Here is a 25730-nt window from a genome sequence, read left to right on the forward strand (position 1 = left end):
AGTTTGGACCTAGATAACTCAATTTACTTTTTTAAAAAATAATTTTTTAAGATCTGTTTTTCTCACTATATCATTGTCTAAGGGGTTCATAGAGTATTAAACATTTTCATTTATCATATTAATCTGCCTTTGGAGAAGCTTGATTATTTCCCTTTTCTGGTATTTGTTCTTGATGGTATTTGTTTCTCATTTGATCTGACAAAGGACTTTGGTTTGGTGTTCTTATCTCTAAGATATAGCTAATCCTTTGTTCCCCCTTTAACACATGGAAGTGACATGTTCTTACTCTGCTAAGCTTAAGTTACTATCATCAGCTCAAGAATGATCTCTAGCCACAGAATTTAACATAATGAAATGATGAAAGTGATTTCTCTGAGGATCTGTTGAAATTTAAAATAGTTTATGGTTATTTTGTTAATAACCCATGATTATTAATAAGGTAAATGGTGGGATTTTTTTTTTAACATAAAATGATTTGTTTGCCCCAGGGGTACAGGTTTGTAAATCATCAGTCTTATACAGTTCACAGCACTCACCATAACATGTACCCTCCCCAATGTCCATATCCCAGCCACCCTATCCCTCCCCCGCCCCAGCAACCTTCATTTTGTTTCCTGAGATGAAGAATTTTTTATGGTTTGTCTCCCTTCCTGGTTCCATCTTGTTTTCATTTTTTCCCTCCCTTCCCCCACTACCCCCTGCCCTTCCTCTCAAATTCCTCATATCAGAGAGACCATATGATAATTGTGTTTCTCTGACTTACTTCTCTTACCATAATACCCTCTAGTTCCGTCCACATCATTGCAGATAGCAAGATTGCGGTTTTTTGGATGGCTGCATAGTATGCCATTGTGTATATATACCACATCTTCTTTATCCATTCACCTGTTTTTGGACATCTAGGCTCTTTCCATAGTTTGGCTGTTGTGGACATTGCTGCTATAAACATTCAGGTGCACATGCCCCTTCGGATCACTATATTTGTATCTTCGGGGTGAATACCCAGTAGTGCGATTGCTGGGTCATAGGGTAGCTCTGTTTTCAACTTTTTTGAGGAAACTCCATACTGTTTTACAGACGGGCTGCACCAGCTTTGATGGATTGATTTTTAACATGTTATCTGAGGGACATTCTATTTGCTCTTTTAAAAATACCACTTTCGCTTTTATTTGGAAATGTGAAAATAGGTAGTCAGTTTTTATTAATGACTTTGGTAATGTTTCTCCCAAAAGTTATATCTGTGTTATAATGATCTTTCTTTGAAAACTGCTCTTTTTTTTTAAGATTTTATTTATTTATTTGACAGACAGAGATCACAAGTAGGCAGAGAGGCAGGCAGAGAGAGAGAGGAGAAAGCAGGCTCCCCGCCGAGCAGAGAGCCCGATGTGCCGCTCGATCCCAGGACCCTGGGATCACAACCCGAGCCAAAGGCAGAGGCTTTAACTCACTGAGCCACCCAGGCGCCCCTAGAAACTGCTCTTTTTAAAGCTTTTTAAAAAATTATTAAAGATTTTATTTATTTATTTAACAGAGAGAGAGATATTACAAGCAGGCAGGGGGAGGGGGAAAGCAGCCTCCTCGCTAAGCAGAGAGCCCAATGCGGGGCTCGATCCCAGGACCCTGAGATCATGACCTGAGCCGAAGGCAGAGGCTTAACCCACTGAGCCACCCAGGAGCCCCTTTTTATAGCATTTAAAAAAAAATACTTAGTGCACACTTACCTGGCTTATTATCACTCTCAGCAGTTATGTATGTTCTTTTTACCTGAGTGATCAGGATTATTACAACTTCTTAACACTAGCCATGGAGGCATACTTTTTCTGAAAGTAGTTATAATGAAGAATCAATGTTAATGCTACTTCAGTATTGAACGTATTATACTTTACTTAAACCTTTCTTATGGTAGAATTATCTTGACCCTAGTTTCTTATAAAGTGGCTGTGAAAAATGAGTACTGGCTGATTTAACTATGCAGTATTAGGTTGTGAAAAATTAGATATAAGGTGCATCGTGTTGATGAACTGATGGTTGTGCTTGTTTAGATATAGAGAAAGCAGGTAAAACTGAGATTTGGGGATGAAATGAAGTACATTCTTAAGAAAGAAAATATCATGTAGGTAATTACCATGAAGTTACAAGGAAGTTAAGGCAGAGGTTACATAGAATATTTCAGTGTTGCAGTTTCCCTGTTCATTTATAAAAAAGCAAATATAATTCTGAAGCTAAAACTTAGTTCAAGAATTGTCAGGTGAAGCTGAAAGTACTTCTGGCAATGAGTGAGCAGTCCATACTACTTTCATCTCAAATATATCATTTGCTGTATATTTCTCTGGTTGAGAAGTGAATATTGTCCTGATAATTAGGTGAGACCAAGGAGGTAGCAAGCATAAACCTCGAGGTTTATATAAGTCTCCTATCTCAGTAACTGGTGTAACGGAAGCTAAGGTTTTTGGCTTTCCTCAGACTTCTTTGCTACATGTTTGGTATTTACTTATGTCATCATACAGCGTAAGGAAATTGTGGCCCAGAGAGGAAAAGTCCCACAAAGTCTTTTGTTGAAACTGGGACCAGAGTTCAAGAACTGGTACAAGAACTTATTTTCTGCCCTAATAAATGGGGTGGAAATTGGGGGAAGAATTTCCTATGTTGATGTGATTTCCTAAATCATAAATTAATAAGTGTTGAGAGACAGTAAAATAAATGTGAAAGCAAAATGGGCACAAAATATTAGTTCTTAAGGAGATTGAATTTGTTTTGGATAGTATTAACTAATAATTATAGTTAACAATTTTTATGCTTAATTCTGGGCCAGGTAACTGTTTTCCTTACATTATCTCATTTAATTTTTGTAACAGCCTTCTGAGAGGTAGGTATTATTACTATTACATAGATGGAAAAACAGGTTATAATGTTGAACTGAAAGTAAGTAGCAGAATTGGTAATCAAATTTATAACTCTAAGCCCAAGTTGCGAACTATTGCATGATATACTTATGGCTTTCTTTTCAACTTAACATGCCTTTTCTAAGAGGAGGTAGGGTATGAGAAAACCCATCCAAAGCTTATTCCTTCTGTAGATCCCTTTTGATTTTTTTAAGTGTTTTGAATTGTAATCACTTTAGTATTGTAAATTTCCAACAATTGGGAAAGTACATAGTGATTATTCACTCCCTCTAAAAATTATTGAAATATAGTCCAGTAGCATCTAGCCTTAACCTTTTATTTTATTTTTAAACAGAAACATTGTTCCCTTCATCTTGAGAGATTACAAGAATCACAAAAGGTCACTATACAGATATCACAGGTTAGAGAGATTGTACCCTTTTCTGGATAAAGAGCATAAATCCATTGGCATAGGCCTTATATATAAGGAGGGGTTGAAATTGACTTTATTTAGATGAACTAAAGCACATTCCTACATGCCCTATTCCTCTAATGAGTGAAGTGACAGCTATGAAGTATTATAATTAACTTCATATTCTTTTGAAGGGAACTGGAGAAGACAGGTAGCTCTGCAGCCTTTTGACTGCTTCCTAGAATCATTTTTGACTTTATATGAAAGTTTGTTGGTAGAATAGAAAAGTTACCAATGAAAACAGCAGGTTTTCTGTGTTGTACTCTCAAACGAGTTGCCACAGAAACAGTAAAATAAATGTGAAGTTCACATGAACACAAACTTTAGAAACTGGTAGAATTATAGATCTTCTGCTTATTTCCTTAGACACAAAGTTTGCAATTTTAGACTTATCTTTTAAATCTGCATTTAAGTTGATCTATTATTTAGTTTGGAACTAGATGGTTCTTTAAACCTTGGCTATAAGTTGTTTCTAAATGGGGTTCTTCAGACCAAACGAAAAGAAGATCCAAAGATCTGTGCTCTTTGTTGCTCTGATAGAAAATGTTTATTGTGTATTGTAAATTAATAAATATAAATATGCATAAATATATATATATGAACATAGAGCCTTTTTAAAAAAAAGATTTTATTTATTTATTTGACAGACAGAGATCACAAGTAGGCAGAGAGAGAGAGGGAAGCAGGCTCCCTGATAAGCAGAGAGCCCGATGCAGGGCTCCATCCCAGGACCCTGAGAACACAACCTGAGTCGAAGGCAGAGGCTTTAACCCACTGAGCCACCCAGGTGCCCCAACATAGAGCCTTTTAAAAGTACTTTGGAAATACCTGGAAGTAAAAATCATAGTTGTGGTCTTCAGGGAGTTTAAATGTAGTTGGAGAGAAGTTTACTCCTTTTTAAGCAGGCACTTAGATGTTCTCTAAACTAATTGTTTTTCAGTTGCTTAACTTTTTTATGAGAGAAGGTAGAATTGCTCCCTCATAATCAGAGAAAATGTTCCATGTCTGTCTGGCCATATGGTCATCTTTTTTATTGTAGAATTACCTTATGTGTTGTAGTCTGGTTTCCTCTTCAGTTAATTTTTTTCAGACTAGTTTTGAAATTAAAGAGGATTTCTCATAATGAAATCAGAGTTTCCTCTCGTGGTTGTATAATTGATTACTTGTGCTGAGTTTGGTTTGTGTTATTCCTTGGAATTTCTTTACAGATTAGTTCTTAAGTTTTCATAGAAGTTGGATAGACTCTGGACTTAACAATTTAAAAGAAGCTTAATGAGAAAGTATCAGGTGGAAGCACTGTCTGAAAGATACCCCTTTCCCTCATAATTTTTTTCTTGAGATTTGGGAACTTATTTTATTTACTTGTATACATCATATTGTAAGTAGTCACACATTTTGCTTAAAATTCCAGTCCAAAATTACCTTGTGCCCATTGTTTTACTTGCATTTTATCTCTTTTGACTGTGATCTAATTAATTTAAATATTCCATTCTGGCCATGTATGTTTAAACAAGTACACAGTGGCATTTTCATTTAGACAAACATTTATTTAAATCCATTTACAAATACTTACATTGTTTTCTTTTTTCTTTTCTCAATCCTTTTTCTTTTTTAGGATTTTATTTATTTATTTGACAGAGAGAGAGAGCGCACAAGTAGGCAGAGGGGCAGTCAGAGGGAGAGGGAGAAGCAGGCTCTCCACTGAGCAGGGAGCCCCATGTGGGGCTCGATCCCAGGACCCCAGGATCATGACCTGAGCCGAAGGCAGTCGCTTAACTGACTGAGCCACCCAGGCGCCCCCTTACGTTGTTTTCTTAAATTCACTTGAACCACCTACAAAGTTGGAAAATAAGTTACAGCTTTTTAATGTTACTCAAGTAACTTTCTTTTTTTTTTTTTTAAAGATTTTTATTTATTTATTTGACAGAGAGAGAGATCACAAGTAGGCAGAGAGGCGGGCAGAGAGAGAGGAGGAAGCAGGCTCCCTGCGGAGCAGAGAGCCCGATGCGGGGCTCGATCCCAGGACCCTGGGATCATGACCTGAGCCGAAGGCAGTGGCTTAATCCACTGAGCCACCCAGGTGCCCCCTCAAGTAACTTTCTAAGTAGCTGGTCAAAAAGATGGCTCTTGGTATTTTTGATCATTGTTGCTGGCAGGAAAGTAACCTTGTAGAGTTATAGAACTCTCACCATTGCTTACAGAAAGCTAGTTTCTGGCAGTTGCTGATATAAGCACACCAGATTTTGTCTTCTGTTTGTGTTTCAATGTAAATACACTTTAATAAAAATAAAAATTAGTATTTGAAGTTTTAAGTCACTGAGCATACTTCTTGATGTGCTGTTAAGTATGATCATTGCTGCCTCCTTTGTAAAGATTGAAAATGATTTGTCGTTTTCCCAGTTTTCTTTCCTTTAGTTTAGAACAGAGAATGAGCAAACCGAGGGCAAAGGAAAGGGTAGATTACAGAGTTTAGGTAGTTAATCTTTAAAAGTTCTGTCTGTATGAAAGAGAAGGATTAGTTATTGCATGTACACAAATAATTTTTAAATGTGTGAGTATTTCTTAGAAATATTTATTAATTGGACTAGGTGCATTTTCAAAATAAACCAACCTAATTTATCAAATGGCTTTTTCCCCCTAGTTCTGTAGAAAATGTTCTCAAAACACTCGTGAAAAGCTGCCGACCGTAAGTAGCTTCTCAATTTATAATACCTCTTTATTTCTCTGGGCTTTTTCCCATCCCTAGTATGCTTTGAAGAGGAAATTAAAGGTATAAATCGTTTCTAACACTGTGATGTTAGTCACTGGGCACAATGTATCATACTCTTGAACTGAATTATTCAGATTTCATTTATAAATTAAAAAATTTTTAAGTGGTGTGGGCGTCAGTTACCTATTATGAAGTTAGAATGTCGTAATTTATATATAATTGTCTTTATTTGAAAGATTTTCCTGGAATATCATTAGATCAAAAATATTTTCCAAAATGAGCATTATAGGTATTGTAGTAAAATGTGAATAATAACAAGAAGCTGTGCAGACTTTTAAAAAAAATCTTCTCTTTCAGTAGAACATACAGAAATAGTCCATATTCTGATGTTTAAAGATAATATGGGTTGAATTTAGTTTTAATCACTTAAAGTCCAATTCTGTGGACTTGAGGCACCTGGCTAGCTAAATCAGTAGTGCATGGATTTTTGATCTTGAAATTAGGAGTTTGAACCCCATATTGAGCATAGAGCTTAATGAAATAAAGAGAAACCCAGTTCTATGGACTTGAACTATTATTAGGCTGTTCTAAGACTGCTTATCCTGCTGTGTATGGATGCAGTGAATTCCTTTTGAATGGAAATTTCTGTTTTATCATATTCTTATAATATAAGTTAATGTTATAAATGGTTTTATAAATCAGGTATTTGTTGCTGACCTACTATATTCTCTTTCTTGGGCAAATGTATTTTTAGGATATATCGTTTCCCTTTTAAGATTGAGGCTTAAGACTTAACCTGAGTCATAAGCCACCAATGAGCTATGTCATTTCGTGCTAGGCAATGACCTCTTGGCATGTGTTTCCTCACTGGAAACTGAAACTTCATCGTCACTAGGGTGTACTTAGTGGTTTTTAGGTTCTTGGGTAATTCATAGAACACCTAAGGCTAACAGTTGACTCTGAAAAATTAGGAAGGAGAATTGATGTATGAGATATTTAAAGTCTGTGTGTTTTGTTTTGTTCCACCTGGTGACATAATGACCTGGTACATTGATGCTTGATGAATCCAAAGAAGTATTACTAGAAATGTAGTTTTATTTTTCACATTAATGAATGAAGTGTGATTCTAATTAATACAGATGGACAGAGATATAGTTGTATTAATAATGTGACATGTAGCCCAAACCTACAAGTGTATTTGAAAGGGTTCCCTCACTTTTTTGGCCATGCCCAAATCCGAATTTGTCATGTGCTTTTTTGGTTATTTTTAAACCTCCTTAATGGGTATTTGGTAATTATACATGGGTCCTCGTTTTCCATTTACTTCTGTTTTGTGTGTGGATGTATACTTCAGATTTCCATTTTGTGAATATTCTCTACCCCAGGGGCTCTCCTGCCCATTTCATAGACTTGCAGAATGTTTGCACCAGACAATCTAGTCTAGTCAGCTCTTATATACAAGAGAGCTCTGTGGTACAGTGAGAGTAAATGGTTGATCCAAATAAGCGTGGGCTAATGTTCTCTTTCTCATTTCACTGATTATCCCTTTCTTATATAGACTGGATTCTCTGTGACTAGATTTTTTTTTCATATTGCTATTATATAGCACACAGGAGAGAAAAAATACAACCACCATGTATAAATTTGTAGGTGATTTAAGTGACTTTGTATTTTATAGCATTTTTTATTCCATTTTTTTATATATAGCATTTTATAGCATTTTTCAAAGTCCTATAGACAAGAAGAAAATTTACATTTTAGTGTGACAGGTATTTATTTCTGAGTTACACAAGTGTGTTTAAGTTTACTTGACATTTATAGTGTATATTGTACCTTATGAAATCCATTCCCTATCTCCCCCCTTTTTGGTCATATGTTGGTCATATGTTGATGTTGTAGACCTTTTAGCCAATGATCAGATAAATACTTTCATTTTTATTAGATACTTTCCAGCAGATGCCACAGCTGAGATGCTAGAAGAATGGCGGCCCTTGATGTGCCCTTTTGATGTAACAATGCAAAAGGCCATAACTTATTTTGAAATATTTCTTCCTACCTCCCTTCCTCCAGAACTTCATCATAAAGGTTTTAAGTAAGTATATCTATCTATCTCTTTATCTGTCTCGACAAATTATAGAATAGAACAAGAAGTGGAGGTATGTAAGCCAACTTGTAAATCAATAATAAGTAAACAAAAATTGACTAACTCAACCATTGTGTTGATTACACTTTTGAAGTGTGTGAAGGCTGAAAGTTAAACATATGATTGTAAATGAGGAGTGAATAATGCTTGTATGTCAAGCCAAATATGAGGGCTTAATGGGGCACGTGGCTGGCTCAGTTGGTAGAGCATGTGATTCTTCATCTTGGGTTTGTGAGTCTGAGCCCCATGTTGGGTATAGAGATGACTTAAAAGCAAAAGTAAAGCTAAAGGCTTTAATTTAAGGAATCAAGAGAGAAAGAATAAAAAATACAAAAGGAAATAGAAAATATCAGTAAATAGGCAATGGTAAGAAATGTTAAATTGTGTGGCGTTTAGGGAAAGGAAAAGTGTTTTCCGAAAACTTGGTTTCATTCATCACTTGTTTTTCTTAGGTCTTTTTTATAATTCTTTTTCTCTACTCATTCTAGTCTTTGCACTGTTTTTAAGAACTGTTTTCTCTAGATGACTCTTAAGTATATAGCAAATCCTAGAATGAGAGTATTTAGGGGATCCTGGGTAGCTCAGTCAGTTAAACGTCTTGACTCTTGATTTGTGCTCGGGGTTGTGATCTCAGGGTGTGAGATTGAGCCCTGTGCTGGGTTCCACCCTGGGTGTGGAGCCTGCTTAAGATTCTCTCTCCCTCTGCCCTTCCTCCCCTGTGCTCTCTCTCTCAAAAAAAGAAAGGAAAAAATAAAGTAGGACTTTTTAAAAACACAAAAAGTGCCAGGACCATGCATGACCCAAGGAGAAACTAAGAGTTGGGCACTAACCCGCTGAGCCACCCAAGTACCCCTAACAATGAAGTGTAGAGGTTTGATGAGATGACTCTATCATAAATATATTGCAAGGGGAATATTCAGACAGAAGTAGTCATTTGTTCCATTAAGTTTGTAACATTCAGTATTATTTTTTCTAGGTTGTGTAGTTATTAGTAAGAATAATAGATTAAAAAATGCAAAGGATACCTGGCTTTGAACCACTTTCTATAAATCACTTGCTATTCATAACAACATTTTTCTTCTTCAGACTTTGGTTTGATGAATTAATTGGCCTTTGGGTTTCAGTGCAAAATCTCCCACAGTGGGAGGGGGTGAGTATCCTATTTTTTCCTTCTTTACTATCAGATCATTTGATAAGTAACCTCAGTTCCTTAGAATTGGCTTTTAGCAATATTGTAATTGTTTTTTTAAAATTTGGTTTGCTGTTTCTAACAGAAACAGACACTCTTTTGGTTTTATTGATACCTAGAAGCATGTGCATGTATTATGAAATGTATGAAATGTAAGACTGTTGTTTCCTATTATCACTAGCATGTTGCTAGACACATAGTGGATGTTTCCTATATGCTTATTAGATTAAAATTTCTTCTGTTAGCATTGTGGATGATGCTTTGTCATTTCCCTTCTAATAAGCATGTCAGCTGCATTTGATTTTAAATGGGTGACAAGAAATGAGAATTTGGATATTTTTAAAAAATGAGTCATAAACCGTATATTAAGTTGTGCTAATGATGGCAGCTGAGAACCAGAAATGGATAGGGGATGTGACTGTGACACTTAAGACAAGTGTATTTCCTTAACTCTTTCTTTTTTTGTTTACTTTCAGCAACTAGTAAATCTCTTTGCTCGATTGGCTACAGATAATATAGGGTACATAGATTGGGATCCGTATGTACCAAAGGTAATTAAGAACTTTTGAACATACAGCATACAGTAACACCGACAGCACTTATTGTGTCTTTAAGTAGTGTGTTTTGTATGCTAATCCCTAAAGTATTTCTTGACCACTAGTAAAAACATAACAGTTTACCAGGGTAGATCATTTATTTTCAAAAACTAATTGCATCATACAAAGGTAATCATAAATGTGTGATTTTTTTTTTCTTGCCTATGTAGGACATGAAATAGAAGTTTCAGAGTGAGTAATTTAGAAAGTACTAAGTATATTATTCAGGGTATCTTATATTCATACCTTTCAGCAGAGTTTGGATATTGTATTTGATTGCTATTCTAGAGTGTTCTCTACTTTTTAGATCACATTTTCCTAGAGTAAATAAAGCTAGAGTGTCTCTAGGTGCAGTGTTTTTAACATTGCAGCTTCCAGATTGTTTCTCCTGCAGTGGGTTCAGGAGGGCTGGCATGGGGCATCCAGGTGATTCTGATGCACATGCTGACAGTAGAGCAGGGCTGGAGAGCAGCAGCAGACAAATACTCTGCTTACCTTGGCTGCGCTGTCCAGTAGAAACTAAGGAGGAAAAGTTATTTTCTTCCACTATTGGGCTCCCTGTTACTAATGACAGATTTTAAATATAATTTCAATTATATTAAAATGCAATTATTAGGGGTGCCTGGGTGGCTCAGTCGGTTAAGCATCTGCCTTCGGCTCAGATCATGGTCCCCAGGATCCTGGGATGGAGCCCTGTGGCGGGCTCTCTGCTTGTGGGGGAGTCTACTTCCTTTTCCTCTGCCCTCTGCTCCATCTGCTTGTGCGTGCTCTCTCTCTCTCTCCCCTCTCTAAGAAATAAGTCAAATCTTTTCAAAAAACATAAATAAAAATAAAATACAGTTATTAAATGAGAGATGAAAATGCAAATTCCTGGGGAAACATCAGTGATAGAATTTTGAAAAGGAAAGTAATCCACTAGAAGATAGGTATTTGCATTTTGTATTTTCTTGACATGGAGTGAGTGTGTAGGAAAAATAGTTTTATATGTATTTAAAGAAACAGAAGTCAAAATATTTCATGTTTAACTGTACTTACCTACTTTTTACCTTTTTATGTTTAAACTGTATCTCATTGGTTTGCTTATGGGTACATGGATACAGCTGCTTCTTATCCACCCCTTTTTGACCTCAGTGTCGTTTGAAAGAAAGTAAATAGGGATGCCTGACTGGCTCAGTCATTAGAGCATGCAGCTCTCGATACCTGGGTTTTGAGTTTGAGCCCCATGTTGGGTGTAGATATTACTTAAATAAATAAACTTCTAAAAAATGAATAAAATGTTTAAAAATTTTTAAAAAGTAGATATTTCTATGTAATTTTTATGGACTAAAGCTACCAAATGCTTAATTTTCTTGGTAATTTTGCTTAAAACCTGATCCAGTGAGAATATATCCAATAACAATAATATATATAACACTTCAGTTATTTAAAGAGTTACTTGATACTTATAAATATTTATCCTTAGTTCTTTTTTTCTTTTTAAAGATATTTACGAGAATTCTGAGAAGCTTGAACCTCCCAGTGGGAAGCAGTCAAGTGTTAGTCCCAAGATTTTTAACAAATGCTTATGACATAGGACATGCTGTGATATGGATCACCGCTATGATGGTTTGTAACACATCAGTTCATCTAAATTCTGTGTTAACTATATGGAAATTCTGTATAATCACATAAGGCTATATTAGTATCTTAGTTGGTCATTTGAGTCTTGGATATTTTCTGATGTAGTAAGCTAATGTTTATCAGACCGAGCATGTAGAAATACACACTATTTCTCTAGCCAGTGGTTCTTAACAATGGAGTCAAAGTTTAGAGTTTTGAGAGATTCAGAGTGATAGCAGTCTTACAGGTCAAGAACCAGACTCACAAAAGAAAGGTCAAATTGATAATGAAAATCGTGGAATTAGAATGTTACATATGCTCAGTACGAATGCATTCATTGTCGAAGATCACACTGAACAACACAAAGCTTAGTAAACAAACGAAGTAATCTTGGTGATGGGAGAAGTATGCATGATTACTGACATCCTTGAAGGGAAGTAAAAATACATCTGCATGCTTGGGTTTCAGTGTCAACTTGCAGATAGGAATATTAGAACAATTTTGTACTATGATTTTCTGGATTGTCATTTATTTTGCTTCTGCTGTCCCTTTTTAAAATTATTATTCTGTGTTTGATATTTTCTCCCAGGTTATATTGTTTGGTTGGTTTTTTTTTGTGGAAAAGGCAGGATGGTTGTGAGAAGTTTCTTAAATACTATTTTTAGATTTAAAAAAAAAGAAATTCATTCTCCATTCTCCCTCTGTTTTTGCCCTTTCGTTATTAAACAGGGAAAATCACATTTTCTTTCTTATACCCCATAAGAGCAAAAACATTTGGGTATTTACTGTCTTACATAAGCAATGAGTTGGAATTCATTTTTTAGAAGCCACAGAGTTATATCATGATTAATATCAGCTTATTTTAGTTAATATTGCTGTTCTTTCTCACGCAGTTTTTCCCATTGACAGTTTTATTTTGTGTTAAACATGAATATTGAACATAATAAATTTTAATTATTTATAAATATACATTCAAATGCTAATTACTGTGTTAAAATATTGACATTTTTTGTTGGTTTTTATTTTTTTGCTATGGAATTATGATCTCTTTATTAGTCGACCTGTTCTCATTTGGGAATAGGTACATGGATTTCATTTGAGCAGGAAGACATGTTCTTAATGTAACTCAAGAGTCTACCTTAGGTCTTTGCTCTTTCTTGAAAGATCATCCTGAAGGGCACCCGGGTGGCTCAGTTATTAAAGCATTTGCCTGTGGCTTAGGTCATGATCCCAGAGACCTGAGATCGAGCCATGCATTGGCCTCCCTTGTCAGTGGAGAGCCTGCTTCTCCCATTCCTCTGCTGCTCCCCCTGCTTGTTCTCTCTCTCTCTGTCAAGTAAATAAAATCCTTAAGAAAAAAAGAAAGATCGTGAAAAATGAAAGATTTTAAAACTAAATTGTAGTTCTTTAGGGCTATCAAACTTGGTAAGATGAATGATAAATTTTTTTCTTCATTTTTTTCCACCAGGGTGTATTCTTGTTTGGTGTATTTGTTTTGGTAATAGATTAAGAAAAATTTTTCTTTTGAGTCAAAATGTGGTCAAATATAACAGGTTTAATAATTTGAAACATTTAGGAGTAAAAATAAAATATTTGAATGTATTAATTAAATCTCACTTCCTCATTTCCTGCATTAAGAAAGTCACTTCTTAAATCCTTTAAGGAATGCTTTTTATGCCTGATTTACCCCTCTTGGTTATTTTAAAACAGTCTTAGTGACAAAAGTTATTTCACTGCGGAAGACTAAAATATGCTGATACTCTAAATTGAAAGATCTCTTTTCACTTAGCTAATCTGGTGTCAGTTGTCCTTATTTTTAGTAGAGTGTTTTAAATGGAAGGTTGTAGGAAGTTCACTGGGGAATTGTTTTTGACTCCTACATTGGGGTAGAATTGGTTTTTGTCAGCAGAACGGATGTGTACCACGTTAGAGAGGTATGTGTAGGCGTGGGCCTATTGATTCCTTCAGTTTTCCAGTGTACCGTGGGTACTGATATTTTGTACTTTTATTTGAATAGGGTGGACCAAGTAAACTAGTGCAAAAACACTTGTCTGGTTTGTTTAATAGCATCACATCTTTTTACCATCCCTCAAATAATGGGCGCTGGCTGGTAAGTATGTTCATTTTTCATTGTAGAGTTTGGAAATTTTTAAAGATATGGCCACACATTTCTTTAAAAAAAAAAAAAATGGTTACACATTACCTATTGTATAAAACCTATAATACATTTTCTGTTCTTCATATAAATTTGCTATATATAGGTCATTACGTTCAAATTAAGTTACCATATTCATAGAACATAAAAATAAATGAGGATAATTCTGGTCCAATAACTGGTGACAAAATGTCACATTCTGGCGAAAGAAAGGAATGTCAGTTGTGGTTTCTGTTTTTTTTGGTTTTTTTCCACATTGCCTGGTTAAAATGGTTTTTCATGTAATGGAAAATTCATCTGGTGTTGGAAATTAAAATTGATGTTTGAAATGCATTTTTATTATCAGTAATTTAATTGACAATAGCATTTTATTCTAGCTAGTTATGCCATTTATGTCTTTGTAATAGATTGTAAGAGTGTTATTTTAAGAATCTTTATCTGGAGACTAGAAAGGAACCATAAATATCTGTGTGGGAAAGAGAACCTACCTTGGACTTTCTGCTTCTGTGTCTCCAGAACAAGTTAATGAAACTACTTCAGCGGTTGCCAAACAGTGTTGTTAGAAGATTGCATCGTGAAAGATACAAGAAGCCTTCTTGGTTAACTCCTGTGCCTGATAGCCATAAGCTTACTGATCAAGATGTTACAGACTTTGTACGATGCATTATTCAACCTGTCCTCTTGGCTATGTTTAGCAAAACTGGTAGTTTAGAAGCAGCCCAGGCTCTGCAGAATCTTGCACTCATGAGACCTGAGTTAGTAATACCTCCTGTACTTGAAAGGTAAGTGGAGTTTTACATGTTTGGTTGAAGCCTCAGCTGTGGCTGCAGCTGTTCTGGTTATCCCTTCCTTCTCCTCTTCCATTCTGCATGGTTTTCTTTTGTGGCTTCTGTTTTGCTTTCTCGGTGCTTATTCATAGGAGAAGCAAGGCATTTTAACATACTGATTGGTAACTTGATAAAGGTTTACTAGAGATAAGAGAAAGTTGACACAAAATGGATAAAATATTTTTGGATTATTGGCACATTTTTACTCATAAATTATGGGGCGCTTGGCAGGCTTACTCGGTGGAGCATGTAACTTTTGATCTTGGGGTTGTGAGTTTGAGCCCCATGTGGGGTGTAGAGATTACTAAAAAATAAGATCTTAAAAAAATAAGATCCTAAAAAATTAATTAATAAGCTAATTAATTAAGCTATGGCTGCTTTTACATTAAAGCGTATCACTAAATATTAAGAAGTGATTTTGGATGTCTTTTATTTCTTAGAAGCAGTGATAGAGAAGAAAATTTGACTATCTTTATTATTTTAATATATGCATAATCTCATGTGTATTTCCAGTGTGAATTTTATTGCATTCATTTTGTTGCATACGTTGAACTAGTAACAAAAATAATTTTCCCTTTGCCGAGTTACTGTCAAAATATAGGCCGTCTGTGCTTATATAATATTACTTTAGCTTTCTCTTATTTCCTCTCCTGCCTGAACTTGAGCTTTATGATTTCTCTCTTAATGTCTTACCCAAAAATAGAAGAAGAATGTTAGTTTTTAGGGCCCGGAAGGGTCTAACAGTTTGAGTTCCATAAAACAGATTTGTCGAAGATCCTTAGTGACAGAATGCAAGTGACAGCCTATTTTCTGACTTAAAATTAAAATGGGATAATTGGGCACATTTGCTTGGAGTTAGATATCCTGCCAAAGGTCTTGACCAAAATAGGGCTCCATTATTTATAAATTTGAGTTGCTCATCTTATCTTGCCCTGTCCTCATTGCCATAAATACTCAAGTTAAGCTGTACATCATTTTCCAAACCTCTCCCTTTCTGTGTGCACTTTGTGGGTACAGAAACTCTTCCAGCGCAGATAATTAGGAAATGAAATGGGGAAGTTAGGCAGTTTCTATGGTCTGAACCCCCAGTATTCTTTGCTCTTTGGCCTTCATGTGGTAGCAGAAGCTAACAGTTCAGTGGCACGTCCCTTGACGTTGCTTGTTGAGGAGAGACTTGACTCTAAGGAGGGACTTCATTTTCTTGCATAGTTAAAATTTTGAAGATTGGAGTGTTTTCGTAATTCTTGGCTTTCCCTTTGTTTTGCCTTATTTTAATGTTTTCCAGCTGACAAATTATGAATAGAGAGGTATATTTTTAGTAGAAGAAACAAAGCTTACAAAGACAAGTAAATGATGAATCATGAACTCTACCTCTGACACTAATAATACACTGTATGTTACTCAATTGAATTTAAATGAAGTTAAATTAAAAAAATAAATACAAGTAAAATTATCTATTATGTTTTTCTTTAGTTTTCAATTTCGGGACAAATTTAATAGCATATTAAATGATACATGCTTGGCCAAGAGAAGTATTTTGAAGGCTTTTTTTCTCTTTATGAAAGCAAAAGTCCTTTGGGGGCACCAAGGTGGCTCCATCAGTTAAGAGTCTGACTCAGGTCACGATCTCAGGGTCATAAGATGGAGCCCTGCCTTAGCCTTTCTCCTTGGTGGGGAGCCTGCTTAAGATTCTCTCTGTCTCTCCTCTCTCTCGCTCTCGCTCTTGCTCTCTTTCTGTCCCTCCCTCTCCCCCCTTTCCCTCCCCCTCTGCCTTTCCCCTGTGTGCCTGTGCTCTCTCTCTCTTCTTAAAAAAAAAAAAAAAAAAAAAGCAAAAGTCCTTTAAAAGATAAAAATGGAGAAAATAAATTTTAGGTCCTGAATTTGTATCTCCTAAGGACAGCCTCTGTTAAAGAGCTGGTTTGCTTTCTTTACCTTCTAAAGCCTAAGCTTAGTTGTTTTTTTTTAATTGTGATTATAAATACTCTTTTTTTTTCCTACTTAAAATGAAATTTCCCTTATTTTTTCTGCATAAGAGAAACTTTAAATGACTACATTTTAGATTTTTTTCTTCCTATAGAACAGATTCTTAAAAATGAAATTGCTGTGTGAATGTTCTTGTCTTACTTGGTGATCAAAGATTGTATTTGTATTATTCTCCCTTGTTTATTAAATCAGGAATCTTCGCATATGTTTCTAGAGCTGATGTCTAATTTGAAAATATCAATATTTTCTAAAGTGTAAAATAGGGGAAATTTCAGCATTTTAGTAAAGATTGTTTTTCCTGTAAAAGGGAAGAATAGGATGGTTGCCACTTGTTCCTCCTGATTTCTAATAATTGCTGACCATCAGATTAGAATCAGTTATTGGAATGTGGATGTGGATTCAGATGGCTGAAATAATGCAAAATCTGCCAGTTCATGTTCTTTTTCACTGTGGAGTTTGCGTGGAGAAAGGTGGTGAGGGGATGGGGGTTGGGGAAACTCGTGCCTTTCCTTTATGTGTGTGATTTTGTTAGCCTCGAAACCAGGTATTCGTTCAAAATATTCTGCTAGCTACCAGCCTTAAGGCTAACAGGCAGTTTATGAATTTGGTAGATTTAATGTATTGTGCATGTTTATAATGGAACTGTTTTTTGGTTTTTGTTTTTTAATTGTGTTTTAAACTGTAGAACGTATCCTGCACTAGAGACTTTAACAGAACCTCACCAGCTGACAGCTACTTTAAGTTGTGTAATTGGAGTAGCCCGAAGTTTGGTATCAGGGGGCAAGTGGTTTCCTGAAGGTCCAACACACATGCTACCTCTGTTGATGAGAGCATTGCCTGGGGTGGATCCAAATGACTTTAGTAAATGCATGGTAAGCATATTTATTATTCTGTTTTGTGTCTGAGTTCTAATTGTGTGAATAGGCATTCTTTCAGGTTTTGTTCAGACTTTTTAGAACATCATTCAATGTAAATTTGCTAGTGGATGGTTAGTTGATCTATATGTCATCCTTTGTAAGTAATTTGCCATAACCTGGATATGTTTAATGATCGTAAGATATTTTTGAAGCTCGTTATATATTTACTATTTTCCTTGAGCAAAAACCTTAAAAATCTTAGCATATGATCATTTGTACTTCCCTCTGTCTACACTGGTGACAGGAGGCATGATAAAAGCTGCTGGGTGCAAAATGCCAGGTCCTGTTTTATACACATGTCTCTTGACTTAAGAATTGCTCACCTTCCCTCTTGCCCAATCTCTTGCTTTTGCTTCAGTGTATTCTGCTAATGTTACATCTTAAGGTGGGGGGGGAAGTAACTTTTCATTGACAAAAGGTTGGAGAATGTTGTGCTTAAACCTAATAAATAACTATGAAAATAAACTTAGTATAACTTCATTACTAAAGTAACAGCTGCTTAATTATGAGGAGCCTTAAAATACTCAATTCTAGGGGCGCCTGGGTGGCTCAGTGGGTTAAAGCCTCTGCTTTCGGCTCAGGTCATGTTCCCAGGGTCCTGGGATCGAGCCCTGCATCGGGCTCTCTGCTCAGCAGGGAGCCTGCTTCCCCTCCTCTCTCTCTGCCTGCCTCTCTGCCTACTTGTGATCTCTGTCTGTCAAATAAATAAATAAAATCTAAAAAAAAAAAAAAAAAAAAAAAAAAAAATACTCAATTCTAGGTGAAAAATTTCCAGAAAGACTACTGTGGGATTTCCCTCAAAATAATTTATTTGGGGAGCGCCTGGATGGCTCAGTGGGTTAAGCCTCTGCTTTTGGCTCACTCAGATCACAATCTCAGGGTCCTGGGATCGAACCCCGCATCGGGCTCTCTGCTCAGCAGGGAGCCTGCTTCCCCCTCTCTCTCTGCCTGCCTCTCTGCTTCCTTGTGATCTCTCTCTTTCTCTGCCAAATAAGTAAATAAAATTAAAGGGAAAAAAGCTTTATAAAAAAAATAATAATTCATTTGGGTACTTTATTGTAGCTTATGGTGTGCTTGTATTTTTGAACTATAGTTATATAATTATTGTTAAAATTTTTTTGCATCTTCCCACAGATCACATTCCAGTTTATAGCAACATTTTCCACTCTGGTGCCTTTAGTAGATTGTTCATCTGTACTACAAGAAAGAAATGACCTCACAGAAGTAAGGATGCTTTCTACTTGTAAAAGGATTGGTTAACTGAGTTGTAACTCTTATTGTAAATGCATAGTAATATTTGATAGTTTAAATACTAGTAGTTTAAAATGACTCTTTCGTGACTAAAATGATACAAATAGAGGACCAGGTCATTGGTAAGATAGTCTGGCAGAGCGCCCACCAAAGAATATAGGTCAAAAATAGGTAATTTTTGTAAACAAGTGATATCTAGAGGTGTATTTACATTTTTGTCACTTTTAATTTTTTGTTAAGTGGAGATAGTGGTGGGTTTTTGTTGGTTGGTTGGTTGGTTGATTTGGTTTGGTTTTGGTTTTTCTGGTTTTTTGAATTTAGGAATAAATTCATTGAGAGGATTGATACCTAATGAACAGACATTTTCTTCATTACAGACTGGTTCTTTTAGAACTGTTTCCTTTATTGTAAGCATGTTTCTACTTTTGTTGTTTGGATGTTCAGGTAGTTGGAGAGAATCCTATTGTATACATACACCAGAAACTTGAAAACCATAGTTGATAAAGATGGCTGTTTGACTTCTGGTTTTGGCCCTTATAAAATATGTTAATTAGTTCTTACTTTGGTTCCTGGAAAGTAGTAGATTGAGTTACTCTAAATTGATGCACAGTTATGGTGCTCTTTCTTACCATACTCAGTCCAATAATAGAGTGTTAAATCTATTCTATAGACAATAATTGAGTTTTAATAGTCATGAGAAAAATTCAAGGACTATGTTTAATTTTTCTCCACATTGAAATGTCATAGGTGGAACGAGAACTTTGTTCAGCCACAGCTGAATTTGAAGATTTTGTCTTACAGTTTATGGACCGGTGAGTATGTACCCCAGACCTGCCCTTTATTAGATATTCAGAGATGACTGTCGTGTCCCAGCAACTTGCAGCCTGTACATAGCCACTGTCTCAGGACTGAACACCTGAATTTATAAGAAGACAATCGATAGGGCGCCTGGGTGGCTCAGTGGGTTAAGCCGCTGCCTTTGGCTCAGGTCATGATCTCGGGGTCCTGGGATCGAGTCCCGCATCGGGCTCTCTGCTCAGCGGGGAGCCTGCTTCCCTCTCCCTCTCTCTCTCTCTGGCTGTCTCTCTATCTACTTGTGATCTCTCTCTGTCAAATAAATAAATAAAATCTTTTAAAAAAAAAAGAAGACAGTTGATAGTGAGCCATGCCCAAATGGTGGAATAGCTATCACTTGAATAGTCATGACAGTGAAGACTTATGTAATCATCAAAAACATGAAACTAGTTTTTAGTTGCTAAACTTATACTTTCTTTGGATTGTTTAGATGTTTTGGACTTATAGAAAGTAGCACATTGGAGCAAACAAGAGAAGAGACGGAAACTGAGAAAATGACTCACTTGGAGAGTTTGGTCGAATTAGGTCTGTCTTCTACATTTAGTACAATCCTCACACAATGTTCCAAAGAAATATTTATGGTAAGAGTCGCATTGCTACAAAAAATTAAATCCCAGTCTTGTAGGTTTATTTGTGTGTTTTAAAAACTGAAGTTACTTTAGGTATTATACCATTTATCCTTTTTCTCATATTAAATTTTGAGAAAGATAAACAGTGGATTCTCATTATATTCGCAAATTTCATATTTGCGAATTCATCTGCTTGCTAAAATTTATTTGTAATCCCCAAATCAGTACTCGTGGTGCTCTTGTGTAGATGTGTAAATATGGTAAAAAAAACGTGAGTTACACATGTTCGGCTGAGGTGGAATAAGGTAACGCTCTGCCTTCTTGTTTCAGCTCTGATGGAATCATGCTTTTGTGTCTTTTAAGTGCCAGGCACTAAAGTAACCCAGGCGCCCGAAAGTAACATGTTTTAGATAAGCTTTATTCAGGCATGAGTTATAGTGCTGTTGGCTGAGTTCCATGTTAGTGAGTTAACAATACATATTAAATGCACATAAAACGAAATTATAAAATTTTATCAGTGGATGAAAATGTAAGCAGAGGGGCGCCTGGGTGGCTCAGTGGGTTGAGCCTCTGACTTCGGCTCAGGTCATGATCCCAGGGTCCTGGGATCGAGCCCTGCATCGGGCTCTCTGCTCAGCAGGGAGCCTGCTTCCTCTCTCTCTGCCTGACTCTCTGCCTACTTAAGATCTCTCTCTGTATGTCAAATAAATAAATAAAATCTTTTTTAAAATTGCTGATAAGACCTTTTCATTTCTTAAATATCTTAACAGGTGGCCCTTCAGAAGGTTTTTAATTTTTCTATTTCGCATATATTTGAAACAAGAGTAGCAGGCCGCATGGTGGCAGACATGTGCCGTGCTGCTGTAAAGGTGAGTTTGGGGTTTTTGGACTGATGAATTAATGAGTCAGTAACCAACAGGTTTATGTGGTTAATTATTTTATACATGCTTGTTATACTTAAAACATTGTTTCAATAGCAAATTACAACCCTTATTTGCCTCTGAAAATAGTGTCAGGGTATACTTTGTGACTGGCCTTCCAAAAACTTACTTACACAAATGTGTTTTCAGTGCTGCCCAGAAGAGTCTTTGAAGTTATTTGTTCCTCACTGCTGCAGTGTTATAACTCAGCTTACAATGAGTAAGTCATAAGGTTATTATTCTGTATTTATAATTTTAGGTAAGAAAATTTTTTTTTTGTTTCTAGAACTCTGGGGGTGAAAATAGATTCTATAAGCTATACAGTATTTAATTTTGTAGTTTGTGGTGGGAATTATTTGAATTAAGGTATCATCCAGGTGACAGCTTAGAAATTTTACTTTATTAAGTTAGCATTTTCCTGCATGCAGGAACCGTGTAGAGGTGGCCATAAGAAAATATCAGTCAATTTGTGAGATGTGGAGGAGCAGGTGCTCTGATTTGATGTGTTTATTTTCTTGAAAATGCAATTTTCACCTCCTCTGGAGCAAGTTTAGCTTCATGAAAAAGGAATGAGACTTTTCTTAGCAATTAGAGATACTGAAGACAAATATTTGAAAATGATGCATTTAGTTAGATGTGTCGTTCTTTTTCCCTCATACTCTTTTGCCTTTTTTAGATGATGATGTATTAAATGAAGAAGAGCTAGATAAGGAGTTGCTGTGGAATCTTCAACTTTTGTCTGAGGTATTGTAAATCTTTGTAGTAATAAGGAAATATTACTGTGAAGATGATTTGGTTTTAGAATATTTTTAAATTGACTTTAAAAAATATGAAAAGTCTGGTTTTTGTTTTTAAGATTTTTGTTTACCATTTATTTGGAGAGAGAGAAAGAGCATAAGTGAATGCAAGTGGGATGGGGGTAAAGGGAGGGGGAGAAGCAGGGAGCCTGACACAGTCACTCCCAAGACCCCAGGATCATGACCTGAGATGAAAGCAAACACTTAATTGACTGAGCCACCCTGGTGCCCCATATTTGTTTGTTTGTTTTTAAGTAGGCTCCATGCTTAGCATGGAGCCCAGTGCAGGGCCTGAGCTCCAACCCAGCGATCAAGAGTTTGGATGTTTAACCAACTGAGCCACCCAGGCACCCCAGAGATTTATTTATTTATTTATTTGAGTAATCTCTCCACCCTGTGTGGGGCTTGAACTCATGACCCCATGATTAAGAGTTGCATGCTCTACTGACAGCCAACCAGGCACCCTGATACTGAAAAGTTCTCAGTTTTAGATTTTCTTGATACAGCTACAAAAAGTAAGATAATGGCATTTTCTTGGTATCAAGCGAGTCTGATAATTGTTGATGGCTTCATGAGCAGCGAAGTACTTTTTACTGATTAATTCTGATATTAGTAACTCATTACTTGAAAATCTCATCAGATTTGGCAGTTCCTTTTTTTCTTCTCCCGATTTTTTTTCTCTCTCTCTCCATAAGTTGAGCTGTCAGTCAAACTTCATTTTCCTTTATGGGTTGGCTCACCAAAAGTTAATTTTGTCTCTTTGAGGAAATAGATTGTTTGAAAAGGATGGTACTGTGGCATATGAGGGCCTGAATTCAGAGAATTTGTTTTGATCTTGAGAAAGAATTGTACGAATATAGTTAAAATGACAATTCTAAAATTAATTGAAGTCATTTTAAGAGACACTGTTACTGTTTTAGACTAGTAGCTAAACATTGTCTGTGGCATTGGTTATTGATTCTTAATCTTTTCACCAAAATGTCTTCAACCATTTTCTTCCTCTTTTAGATTACTCGAGTGGATGGGAAGAAGTTGCTTCTTTATAAGGAGCAACTTGTAAAGATTCTTCAAAGAACCCTCCGTCTAACCTGTAAGCAGGGTTACACTCTGTCTTGTAATCTTCTGCATCACCTCCTTCGCTCTACTACCCTTATCTACCCGACAGAGTACTGCAGTGTGCCGGGAGGCTTTGACAAGCCTCCTTCCGAATACTTTCCCATTAAGGCAAGCATTTTCAATAATTAAGAATCCAAGTACATACTGGGTTATTTTTCTAAGGATCCAGAGTGGGTTTTTTTTCTTCCGTGTTGGGTCACTTTTTTATTTTTGAAGTAGATCATTAAAATTACTGGAATGTTTTAAACTTGGCAAGTGTAACACAGCACAGAAGCAGCCTAGTTTTTTTCTTTTCTGTTGGGCTATGAATCAGGTTGGTATGCTGTATGTAACTTGTATATTCCATATGATTTTATTGGGAAACTCAGTAACTTGATAAGCTTACTGTGACTCTTAAGTAAACTCATATTTGAGTGGCTCTTCCAGGAGACTTTTCTGGAGTGATAATGAAGGGGTAGTGAGTTTTGTGCCTCTTTTGTAGAGAGAGAGGGAGAAAAGGTGGGGAGGATCAGAGAGGGAATCTTAAGCTGGCTCTTTGTCCAGCTCTGGGACTCGATCTCATAACCCTGAGAGAGCACAACCAACTGAGCCACCCAGGCGCCTCTTCCTGGAAGACCTTTTAAGTTACATGTATACATTTATTTGTTTTTTTCTCCAGTTTCACAGCTTGCTGAACAAATGCTGTTCTTTTGTAGGACTGGGGTAAACCAGGGGACTTGTGGAATCTGGGCATCCAGTGGCATGTTCCTTCTTCAGAAGAAGTGGCTTTTGCCTTCTATCTGTTGGACTCTTTTCTTCAGCCTGAGCTCATCAAACTCCAGCACTGTGGTGACGGAGAACTTGAAATGTCTAGGTTAGTTTGCTTTCATAATCACTTAGTGTTGTCTTTCCCTTTCTCTTTGCCATATCTGATGTATTCATTTTCGGTGTTTGTTTTTATCTGCCATACATATAATTTAAAAACCATTTAATATGGTGTGTAACAAATTTTGTCATAATATTTAAACCTTTCAGGGGCACCTGAGTGGCTCAGTGGGTTAAGCCTCTGCCTTTGGCTCAGGGCATGATCCCAGGGTCCTGGGATCAAGCCCTGCATCGGGCTCTCTGCTCAGCAGAGAGCCTACTTCCCCCTTTCTCTCTGCCTGCCTCTGTGCCTAGTTGTGATCTCTCTCTGTCAAATAAATAAATAAAATCTTAAAAAAAAATTTTTTTTAAACCTTTTAAATAGAAAAACTCATTTTTGTTTGCTTTTTGTGACTTTTGCTTAGCAGTTTGACTTGTGCATCTTTTGGGAGGTATATGGAAATGCTTGTTTTTTAGATTCAGATTAGATTTTGGGGGTTTTTTTGTTTGTTTTTGTAATTCATATTATTGACATTAATGAAATATTAATGAAATATTGAAAATGAAATAATATAATGAAATATATATAATATATTTATATATAATAAATAAATATAAAAAGAATAATTATTATATATAATGTATAATATACAATAATATATTATATATAATATATTATATATAAATATTATTATATAATTGTTATATAATATAAAATAAATATATAATAAATATTATTATATATAATATATTAACATAATAGTATATATAATAAATATTATTATATATAATAATATAATAATAAATATATAATATATATAATATAATAAAAATATATTTTATGTTTCATTATATTATATATATATTTTTTAAATTTTTAAAATATTTTATTTATTTGACAGAGAGAAATCACAACTAGGCAGAGAGGCAGGCAGAGAGAGAGGAGGAAGCAGGCTCCCTACAGAGCAGAGAGCCCGATGTGGGGCTTGATCCCAGGACTCTGGGATCATGCCCTGAGCCAAAGGCAGAGGCTTAACCCACTGAGCCACCCAGGCGCCCCTCATTATATTATATATATTATATATAATATATATTTCATTATATTAATAATGAAAAATTAGTGAAATATTTCTGTGAGCTTTTTTTTCTTTCCTAAGAAGCTTTAACAAAAAATAGTTATAAGATCATTTGACTTTTATAGTTTGACTCTTTGGTCATTCCTAAAATAATAGTAAGAAAATTACAATGTGTGAAATACCAGGAAATTTTAATAAGCAAAATCAGTAGGAATGGTTTGGAGAAGGAAAGAAGTATGACTGATGATGTCTGAACGGCTTTTTGGAGTAAATGTTTAACTAGTCCTTTATTTATTTATTTAATTTTATTTTTATTATTTTGACAGAGAGAGATCACAAGTAGGCAAAGAGGCAGGCAGAGAGAGAAGGGGAAGCAGGCTCCCGCTGAGCAGAGAGCCCGATGTGGGGCCCGATCCCAGGACCCTGAGATCATGACCCGAGCTCAAGGCAGAGGCTTTAACCCACTGAGCCACCCAGGCACCCCTAACTGTCCATTTTTTAAAAGTTAGAGTATGCTGGAAGAGCTTCTGTAATACTGTTTTCCCTTTTTGTTACTGGCAGCGATCTTTGGGTACATAGGTGATGACATTCAGAACTGATTCACAGAGGCAGTCAGTTGCCATTGTTTCTGATTATTTAGGACCTATTTAATCCTGAGTAGGTCTGTACTATATTACCAATATAAACACTGTTGATTACCTTGTATTATTAAGTGGGTAAACTGAAAACATTTGCCATTTCTTGGCCTTAATTTTGTATATCCCCACTTAAGGTTCTTGTACTTCACCCTAGACTCTCCAAAGCCTTTTGTTAGACAGCAATTTGGAGTC

At 35.8% G+C, this 25730-nt stretch overlaps 1 protein-coding gene across 5 annotated transcripts in view; it reads left to right on the top strand.

The window, feature by feature from the left end:
* PSME4 (proteasome activator subunit 4) overlaps positions 1–25730 on the top strand; it is a 115022-nt gene that overhangs the window by 37447 nt on the left and 51845 nt on the right. For 4 of the 5 annotated variants that reach the window (XM_045979071.1, XM_045979073.1, XM_045979074.1 and 1 more), the window contains exons 4-19: positions 5996–6040; positions 8007–8156; positions 9294–9357; positions 9873–9947; positions 11475–11597; positions 13609–13701; positions 14263–14528; positions 17242–17428; positions 18608–18697; positions 19472–19536; positions 20010–20160; positions 20919–21017; positions 21219–21288; positions 21745–21812; positions 22874–23089; positions 23677–23834. In XM_045979071.1, the coding sequence (XP_045835027.1) occupies positions 5996–6040; positions 8007–8156; positions 9294–9357; positions 9873–9947; positions 11475–11597; positions 13609–13701; positions 14263–14528; positions 17242–17428; positions 18608–18697; positions 19472–19536; positions 20010–20160; positions 20919–21017; positions 21219–21288; positions 21745–21812; positions 22874–23089; positions 23677–23834 (1920 nt within the window). Of the gene's footprint in view, positions 1–5995; positions 6041–8006; positions 8157–9183; positions 9358–9872; positions 9948–11474; positions 11598–13608; positions 13702–14262; positions 14529–17241; positions 17429–18607; positions 18698–19471; positions 19537–20009; positions 20161–20918; positions 21018–21218; positions 21289–21744; positions 21813–22873; positions 23090–23676; positions 23835–25730 lie in introns of those variants that run through there. The other variant, XM_045979075.1, reaches the window with a different exon arrangement.

This window comes from Meles meles, chromosome 15 (genome assembly GCF_922984935.1).
Source record: "Meles meles chromosome 15, mMelMel3.1 paternal haplotype, whole genome shotgun sequence".
Classification (NCBI taxonomy): Eukaryota; Metazoa; Chordata; class Mammalia; order Carnivora; family Mustelidae; genus Meles; species Meles meles.